This window comes from Bactrocera latifrons, unplaced genomic scaffold, assembly GCF_001853355.1.
Source record: "Bactrocera latifrons isolate USDA-ARS-PBARC rearing strain unplaced genomic scaffold, ASM185335v1 scaffold_345, whole genome shotgun sequence".
NCBI lineage: Eukaryota > Metazoa > Arthropoda > Insecta > Diptera > Tephritidae > Bactrocera > Bactrocera latifrons.
This window is the reverse complement of record NW_017536985.1, coordinates 44,893-55,385: the sequence shown is the minus strand read 5'-3', so window position 1 is coordinate 55,385 and position 10,493 is coordinate 44,893. Positions and strand designations below refer to the sequence as shown.

The following is a 10,493-nucleotide window of genomic DNA, read 5'->3' as shown; positions in this document are numbered from 1 at the left end:
GTTCGTCCGCCAGTTCATACGCCTATAGCGTAACTCAAGCCGTATCGTAATGTTTGTGAAAATTTAATTTCTTCATCATAAAATAAACAAATTATGGGCTTCGTTATTATCCATATACCGTTTTGATTGTGAAACTCTAAAATTTTTTTGGTTTACCTAATAAAGGTTAATAAAAAGTCAAAGGTTTAAAGAAATTGAAGAAATAACAAATAATTAAGTAAAATTTATTTACATACTATATATGTAGATAATGGTATATGTATATACAAATATAATAATGCGGATAAAAAATACAGTCAGTGAAATATAAAACATCTTTATTGAGTCATCACTGTTAAAATTAAAAAAAGAGAAAATATATGTATGGTGTGGAAACAAACCGGATTTATGTTTGTATGTAGATTTACTGTATTACCAAAGATAGCTGTTAGCGTTGGTGATCTAGCATTAGGTATTGGTGTTTTAATAATTAAAGCACAATCTGTAAGTAGCTGTAGATTGGGAGACTCTACTATCCACTAATATTATGATTAAGCCAAGCTATGCCCAACGTCAACCATACTATTTGGTGTATTATTGGGCACGCAGCGTTTATACTTCGGTACACAGTATGTTACAATATGCAAATATAGTAATAGAATGCAAATAGAAATTTCTTGTGAGTTGATGCAGTTTTATTAAGCGTACTGTAGTGTCGGTAGGCACCTATACTGATTTGCGAATGGTGCTCGCATGAAGTGTGATCGACGCCAGCTGACCAATAGTTGTGTACCAGTAATCGATAATATAAAAAAACTTAATACGGTAGGTAGTCAATATGCACTCGCAAATGTACATTTTGGGAATCTGTTGTCTAACGGCAACTATGCTAGCCTACAGGTATAACATTTGTATAAAAATATAATTTTTAGACAGGGAAAACTAGGTGGTTTGTGGTAATTTGCAAGTAACATTTAAAAGCGATTTTAATTTAAAAGTAAAAGTATCGTCCCTGCCTTACTAAATTGAAACTTCTACTTTACATAACTCAAATAGTTTATTATAGAAAATAAAACAATGAACCACCTTAATTTACCTTATGCATACATACATATATATGTACATATATAGTTCACTGTTTTCATATATTTCAATATTCATAGTTCTATTTAAAGACAACAACGAGTAGGTCGTTGTAGGTACAGGTTGTGTAGGAGTAAAATATGAAAATTAGTTTTGTTCGTTTATTTTCAACTTTTTATGAATTATATTTTTATATATTATGTTCACAATTTTCTAAATAGTTTTCTCTTACAAATAATAAATTTATTAAAAACACACGGTTAATTAATTGAATATTACCAATGTATTGAGTTAAAGTGTGCCAGGTCTTTCTAGTATTTATTTTACTAATCTCAATATCACTTACTTTGTGAAATGAAAGTTGAATTTGTCAATTTATTTGAATTTATTGTGGATACATTAAGCTTTAGGAAAACGCGGCTGGAACTTAGAAGAACATCGCCCGAAATCGGGTTAAGATGGGGATGTATGGTGAAGTTCTCCAGTTTTTAACTTTGCCATAGGCGTGGTCTATTAGACACTTTTATCGTGAAAAATATGCAATATGCCACCGTAAATTCGACTTGGCTTATAGTCAAGTTGATCTGTTTGGTCCTAATTTCGCGTAAAACTCCACAATAAAATTTCATATTGTAAGCAGTAATTTTGAATGCAAGTACTGGCGAAAATTGTTGTGCTTGCTATTATACAACATATCCAAATTAGTCTGATTCTTCCGTAATCAAAGCTATGATTTCGATATTCATTCGTTTAATTATTTTTTTACTTTCACTTTTAAAAATTTCCCTTTCCTAAGGCAGTTCGTTGTACTAAATTAAAGCCTTGTACCTTATTGTAGAGCTTAATTATGGCACTCTATAGGCTTTCGATTAATGGCGTTTTGAGGGCGCGTGAATTATCCGACATCGGGACGGACCTCTCCCAGCCGTTCGATATCAAACAAAGTTTCAGACAAGGCGTCTTCCTATCCTGCGGCTTCTTCAATATACTTCAAGGTAAAATCTTCTATGAGAGACTATGAACGACTACATTGATATTATTGGCCTCAACATTCGTGCCCTTAGTTCTGCTTTCTCCAAACTGGAGAAGGAAGCAAAGCAAATGGGTCTGGCAGAGAAGGAGAGAAAGACGAAATATCTCCTGTCATCAAACAGACAGTCGTCGCACTCGCGACTTGGTTCCCACGTCCATAAATCTTTCGCAGAACTTTTCTCTCGAAAACTCGCAACGTCGATTCATCAGTTGTTGTCATCGTCCAAGCCTCTGCACCATATAGCAGGACGGGAGTCGACACAATGAATCAAATGGTTAATATAAATTCGTGCAAACGGAAAACAAATTGATGGCCAGTTGCTTTGTTCTCTATTTTAATAGATATTTATGCAATAACGCTTTTGTAATATATACCGAAGTAAATCTCGAATGGCAGAAAAATAAATTGTACTCGGATAAGCATTATCAAGAGGCGTAGTCGGCTTCCTCGAGCAGGCCTTCTCCAAAGCGTTAATGCTCTAGTGAACGGAAAAGGTGCAAATTTTATCTATTAAAGAAGAAAAAAAAAGCTAAGTAAAACGATAACATATTGCTACCTTCACTACTTAACTAAACTTAACTAACGTTTTTTGAACTTTAACATTCACCTCTTTTCAATGCGGAATATAATGTGTAATATTTTTTTAACGTAGTAGCCAAATAAACAATTTTGATAATATTAATAAAGTTTTAATACCGAAGTGAAAAAGTGCAAAGAATTACAGTGCCGATGATTTGGAGGGAACGAGGTGCAAAGATACAGAGCAGAGATAAAAATCCTTTACCTGCATTGGAAAATCAACTACACCAGTAGTACAGCCATCCATCACGGAATATCCATACATTCTAAATTCGTCCACGGCTCATCAACTCTGAAGATTTCAATGATTTACTTGTGATACTTAAAAAATAGAGAAAAGTTTTTAGCATCGTGGTTAAAACAATGGAGTTTACTGATTTTTATACTATCACAACAGAAAACTCTCTTGTTGCACAAAGGTCTGTTCACCTAACGGTTTTTTGTATCACTTAAAACTAATCGATATAGATATAGAGTTGTAAATATATAAATTATCAGGAAGAAGTTTGGTTTAACCTCATTTGCTGTAGCTACACGTATTATTGTTCTAAAAGTTACATCAGATAACCTACCTCTTATTTTATGTTTGTTTAATTTCATTATTGAAAAAATTGTTCACAAGTGTAGGTTCCTCCAAACATAGATATAATTTTCGAATGAAAAAGTTTCAAAACAGGTTATTTCTTTAAACTTCCTTATAAAAAGTAATTTCAATAATAACTTCAGTTTATGAACCACTGTTTCTTCAAACACATATGTATGCCAAAATAAATCTTATGAGAGCGCAATGTGAATGTTTGGCCAACACCGCTTCTACCGCCCGCTTACCATAGAATTTCCAACGATTTGGGATTTTTCCCGTAGAAACGAATCAGCAGATTGCTCTCTCACAACGCAGGTTTGCCAATCTCAATTTACTGTAGTAATTATAAAAAATATCTTCAATATGTTCGAAATTTTCTTAAACTAACTCAAAATTAGAGTCGAATGCTATTATTTAAAAATATATATAAACTATTTTTAATAGTTTGATTTCAGTTTTGATATTTTATATTATGAAAAATTATAATTGAAAAGTTAGATGTGTGGAAAACCACAAATGCATATTGAGTAATGGCAACATTTTTCGCATGAAAGCGAGAACAAAACCCTTGCCGCTCGTAGCGGAGGGAGAAGCGGAATACAATGTTTCTGCCATTAAGTGTTTGTATTCTATTTAAGTGTTTAGCCACTCTCAATCAATAAAGCTATACCGCGCAAATATATTTTTATTTGATGATTTCTTATATTTTTGAAAATATGTGTTCCCTTTCTATAGGGCGTATTATTATTTTAATACATTTCCGTAGGCAACTTAGATTTTTAATGTTTAACAGAACAATTATAGAAAGAAACCTCAATTCTTTGAATATTTTGATAAAACAACCAAACTGAAAATATCACAAATCATATATTTATATAAGCATTTTCATGAAATTGAACTGCAATATGTTTAAAAAAAATATGTATTATGGTCACAAGTATATTTTCTTTTTTATATATGATATATAAAACTGCCTTGAATATGTTCGTATAAAAGCCCACAACTTGAGACAAGTTTTCCCAATTGTAGCTAAAATGAATTTTTACAACTGGCATCACCACCATTAACTGTTCTATCTCATGTACAGTGGTGTGAACAAAATAGGATTAACCATAGGTGTTGTGAAGTTTTAAAATGTGCTGTTTCCTTATTAAATAAAACTGTTTTTAGATACAAGTATAACTTACATAATTTTTTCCTAACAGTGATTAGAATTTCCCACCATATAAAGGTTAATAAAAACAAATATTAATGCGAAACTCTAAAAGCTGCAAATTATGTTTACCTCTTTTTGTTCACATAACTGTACAATTCCGATATGAAGTGTACAGAGTTCCGCTCTTTAATTTGTGTACAATGTCAGTATTGACGCAACCACTCTGCGATGAACATTATGTTACGGAGGAATGTAATTGATTTTTTCGTAACTTCTTATGCCCTCCCCTTCGTAAACTGATATTCCCTCATAGTCCAGTCATTATTGTAAGTTCACCTCGGAATTCGAGATACCCAGCTGTAAGTCTGTAAATACTTGCAAATTGACACCCTAAAAGTTGTCTCAAAACCTACATATGGTAGGGTGTACGCAACTATTAAATTTCAAGGTCAAAGGTCACAGAAATCGGGTTTTTGCGCTTTTTTTTTGTAAGTATCTCATTTTTTATGGTTTTTTTGCTATTTGTATTTATTATCAATATTGCAGAATACAAAACCCTCTACAAATTTTGTTTGAAAAAATGTTTCATACGGTGAACCGTTTTCGAGACAGAGGGCGGAGAGCGCCCGGTCACAGCATCACTTCAGGTCAACCGGTACCTCCGGTCAAAAACGCGCTATATATAGTTGACGAACTATCGATAAATCAATGATTATAAATACTTATCAATTTTTATTAACTATTATATTATATTTTATCATTTTTTCCTAATCTTTTACTTTTTATTCAGTATTAATTTATTTAACAACACTTACCTGCCCATGTAAATGCTGAATTGTTAATGAAAATATAGGAATTATTTTTGAATTTAAACCTAATAAATATTAATAACTTCTTCCTTAAAAAAAAAAAAAATAAATAAATAAATAAATTATGAATTTATCTTTTTATTAAAAAATATCATTCAATACATTTATTTTTATTAAAAGTAAAAAATGGAGTAGCGGGTACAAAAACTACAATTTATAATTTTAATCATCTTCTTCCTCTTCATCGTCGTCTTTCGGCTGCTGGTAAATATCAAACTGGCCTTCATTATCGTCTTCAACGACATTTGTCTCAAGTTCTTCCATGATTTCGGGGTCAAAAGTTCCATCTTCGTTAATGTCGCTCTGATATGGTAGAGCATTGAGACAAGCTTGCCCATTTTCCGTATAATCACAAAAAACCAGTTCCGTTGATTGTTTTTTTTTTTTGTTTTTTTGTTAGTGCTCGACTGTCATGCAGATTTTCAACTTACTGTATCCAGGTATGACTAGTTTATCGTAAACTTGTAAGGGTACGTGTGATATGGCTGCCAACTCTTTCGCTGTTGGTTTAGTACAGAACAGCATTTTTTGGAGTTACTGTCTTAATAATCCCCGTAACATGAAGAGTATTGTTACCATCAAGAGTCTGGACATTTATATCGGCATTGTCTCCAACATATTGTACAAATGCACCTGACTCTGATGAGAAAATACGAGGCTGTGGGTGATAAACTGCTGAAACTTCATACTGTAACGTATTACTATAAGAAGCTGCAAATCCCTACTAGATAAAATATCCAATAGACTTTTAGATCCATATCTTCTGTGAAGAAATACAGAAAGGCTCAAAAGTAACTGTGATGAAAAAGAACGTTCCCGTATGGGAGCCATAATTGCGTGGCTTATTGAAGTACATTTTGTTTTTAAATGGTCAATTTGTCCTTTCCTGTTTTTGACGATGGCTTCTTCTAAGAAATGCAATAAAGTTTTTGGAATTTCTTGATTAACATTATCCAACATTTTACTAGAAGGTGGATAAGATTTAGTTTCAACTAAAGATGTTCGGATATCTTCTCAATTAATTGCTGCTGCAGCTTCTACAATTCTTAGCCTTTCTGCTTCAGGATCTATTTTTTTACTTTCGTACCAAGCTTTTGATAGAATATTAGCTTGTGCATCACGGAAAGAAATGATTGTGAAAGCTAAAACTTTCTTCGTAATTATGATATCGGTTAAGTACTTCTGTTGTAGTCTTGTAATGATAGTTTTTATCATCTGACATATACCCTGTCAAGACATCTTTAAGCTCTTTTAGTGTGAATTGAGAATCATTATTATTTTCGATGTAATTGAAAATCTCTAACATAGCTTCTGTAACTTGATTATTTTGACGAGGTTTCTCAAGAGGCGATGATTTATTTGAAAAGTTTGTAAAGCAAGCAGCATGGTACTTCGCTTCAGCAGTGATCAAATCATACTGTAAAATTATACGACTTTTCACCAATTTTGCGAAATAATCCCCACGTTCTTTTGCTTTTTTGATAACAGTATCTTTGAACTCAAGAGTACTCACAGAAACTTCGCCACAAAGTAAACATTGATTCTTAAAATCAAACACTTCACCTCGTTTTTTACGGAGTACTAATGGAGAAGTTATAGTTTCTCCTTCTTCTTGTTTCCGTTTTGCTGCTTGGATATAGTTTTTAATAATGTAAATACTTCGACACTTTTCATGCACTTTGACAGAGGTTACTGATTTTAAATAATCAGTTTTTCGGTCGTTTCGTTCGACACTTGCAGTTCGTAGAGATTTCGTACCGCGCACTACTTCAACAAGCGATTCACCTCCCGAATCTGACTTATTACATAGAAAAGACAAATCAGCCATTGTACGTCCGTAATTTATCAAGATACGATTCAAAATGAAACAAAGAGAAGACGGTCGTAACATACATCTGGAACATCTGTCCCTACTGGCTATAATTAGAAAGGTCCGTAGTGTATAATAGGGGCCCGTATAATTCCCAGGTATAATTTTTGACGTAGTGGAAGGATTTTAAAATTTACAGATTTTAAAAATGCACTTAATTATTTTCTATTTAAAATTGCATTAGTATTAATAGGAATATAATTATATTATGATTTAAGTTTTTCCCTTAATTATTTTTTAATTTTAGAAAACGGTGATCAGTATTATTGAATAGATATAGAAATACAGAAAGGCTCAAAAATAACTGTGATGAAAAAGAACGTTCCCGTATGGCAGCCATAATTGCATGGCTTATTGAAGTACATTTTGTTTTTAAATGATCATTAAGGCATGAAGAAAATGATAAAATATAATATAGAAGTTAATAAAAATTGACAAATATTTATAATCATTGATTTATCGGTAGTTCATCAACTATGTATGTATATATGGCGCGTTTTTGACCGGAGGTACCGGTTGACATGAAGTGATGATGTGACCGCGCGCTCTCCGCCTTCTATCTTGAAAACGGTTCACCGTATGAAATACTTTTTCAAACAAAATTTGTAGAGAATTTTGTACTCTACAATATTGATAATAAATAGAAATAGCAAAAAATTCCATAGGAAATGAGATATTTATAAAAAACCAAAGCGCAAAAAACCGATTTATGTCGGTCCTTGACCTTGAAATTTAATAGTGGCGTACACCCTACCATATGTAGGTTTTGAGACAACTTTTAGGGTGTCAATATACAAGTATTTACAGACTTACACCTGGGTATCTCGAATTCCGAGATTCTTACCTAATTTAAGCTTAAATAACTGGACTATAGGAGAAGAATACTACGCACTAAATTTAGTCAAAAAATTATTAGAGGGCGTCACATCTTGCACGGACAGACAGACATTCACCCAGATTTCAACTTTTCTCGTCAACCTTATCATATATATAAATGTACATATTTATTTGTGTGTATATATATATACTATACAACCGTTAGGCGAACAAAACTATTATACTTTGTGGAAACAGGTGGTAGGAGTATAAATATACCTGTAAACCGTTGCTTTACATCACGTGAGGTTGGAGCATATATTGAGTAAATTTCAATTATAATAAAACAATGTATTTTCTACAATTACAAAAATTTTCTCAATAAACACTACTTTATAAAATGAAAACAGCATGTTTTGCACACACTGCATTATTATTTATTAAACATAAAAAAATACATTATAAAAATACAATTTTAAATATAAATTCATGAAAGCATATTAAGAATATTTTGTATTCTAGAAAATTGAAAGTGAATTTTAATATTTATCTTGTATTCCAGAAGTTAAATATTTCTGCAATATTAAATATATTTACTTTGAATAGTAGTTATTATAATTGGTAAAATTGTATTAACATTTAATTAAACTTTATGTTTACCTAGAACTTGTTTAAATAGTATTAGTTACATCCTTTTTGAAAACATTCACTTACTGCAATAACACCGACCTTTGAATCTACATTACAGAAAATGGTTGATTATTACAAAGTGCTCGACATATCGCGAGATGCGACAGAAAGCGAAGTGAAGAAAGCGTAAGTAAACTCCTCCGAATTTGGTTGTAATATATTGTATGTATATACTTATGTGGGTATATATTGTACACTCTTATAAAAGCATAAAAAATGCATTTGCATTCGAGTATTATTTAATAACTACGCCTTTCACAATTAGAAATTGATTGAGTTTCTAGCAACAATTATATAATTGAGACAGATTTGTATTCAAACAAATAGAACCAGTTAATGCAAACTGTTGTCGATGGATATGTCACTATTAATTCATCAAATGCGTTAAAAATCATAATGCCGGCTATTATTTGATTTCCGATATGAGAAATACCGAAAAGGTCAAAATACAAGTAGATAAGAATATATCATGTATGCAGTTGCTACCCTTGAACAGGGTATATTAAGAAAGAAAACGTCAGAGATCCCATAAGGGATTTATATTAATGATCAGAGACAAGCTGAGTCGATTTAGCCATGTTCGTATGTCTGTGTTTCTTTAGTTTTTTAAATATTGCACACGAGCTTTTTTTTTCTAAAAATTGCTCTTTTGCCGGAACCGCCTATGGAAAAATTTTCAATTTGACGAATTATCTTTACGCAATTTTAAATAAATTATTACCTAAAGCAGCGCTGCAATCTTTCTCTGATCGCATCAATATATATATATAGCTGCCGTATGAAATGACCGATAAAAATTAAGTTTTAGTATTATTTAGTAAGAAAGATATTTTTAAATACTTGCGTTATTAGAAATGCACTTGTGAAAGGTATTGTTAAATAGAGAATTTTACCTTATGTGTGTTGTTAACTATATTTTTATCTCTTATACAGTTATAAAAAATTGGCATTGAAGTGGCATCCTGATAAAAATCCTGACAATTTAGATGAAGCAAATATGCGATTTAGAGAACTATCTGAGGCCTACGAAGTTTTGTCGGATGGTAAGTACTGGCATATCGTTAATAATGAATTATTTATTCCATAAAATTGTACCCTAAACAAAATTTCCTTGTAAATTATATTGAATATAATTAAATAGTTTTGTCCATAACATCATAAGTCACTTAATATGCATAAGCTTTCTATTTCATAAAAAATGGGTGAAAGAAAGAGAAAACAAAACTACTTAAAATTAAATACTTGTATGTATGAATTTTCAAAACTTTCCGAAGGGATATATCATAAGTTTAAATAGCTATATATGTATATGTACTTGCTTGTAGCACGTAGACGGAAAATTTATGATACACGTGCGACGCTACAGAAGGAAGCTTCAACATACAACTACGCCAAAAGCAGTGGATATACGAACGGCAGTGGTTATAGATACCGAACCCGTGCTGATCCTAAACGCGACTACAATTACAACTATAAAGATGACGAACACTGCAGACATGATAATAATTCAAGTAAACATGGGAACCGATATCACTCCTTTACTTTTCGCAATTTATTTGAATGGACACCATTCCATAAATTATTTGGTAAAAATAGAATTACCCAGTTTGTGGTTTGCTTTTTGGCTAATAATTTTCTAATAATTCGGCACATACAGTTGTCCACAAAAAAATAGGAGTGACCACATGAGAAAAACGATTTTTTTAATTTTCTTTAAGAAAAGAGTTTTTTTTTCAAAATTTTTGAAGAATGTAATTAACTAAAGATCTATTAATACTTCCACATTTCATATTTTTCAATTAAACATAAACAAAGTTTTATATCGCAGTCTATAT

General features: G+C 31.6%; 1 protein-coding gene across 5 annotated transcripts in view; it reads left to right on the top strand.

Moving 5' to 3' along the window:
• Positions 1–10,493, top strand: part of LOC108971481 (dnaJ homolog subfamily B member 2) — a 33,900-nt gene that overhangs the window by 12,637 nt on the left and 10,770 nt on the right. For 3 of the 5 annotated variants that reach the window (XM_018937576.1, XM_018937577.1, XM_018937579.1), the window contains exons 2-4: positions 8,717–8,784; positions 9,592–9,701; positions 9,984–10,244. In XM_018937576.1, coding sequence (XP_018793121.1) covers positions 8,720–8,784; positions 9,592–9,701; positions 9,984–10,244 — 436 coding nt within the window. In that variant the 5' untranslated portion in view covers positions 8,717–8,719. Of the gene's footprint in view, positions 1–8,716; positions 8,785–9,591; positions 9,702–9,983; positions 10,245–10,493 lie in introns of those variants that run through there. The other 2 variants (XM_018937575.1, XM_018937580.1) reach the window with 2 other exon arrangements.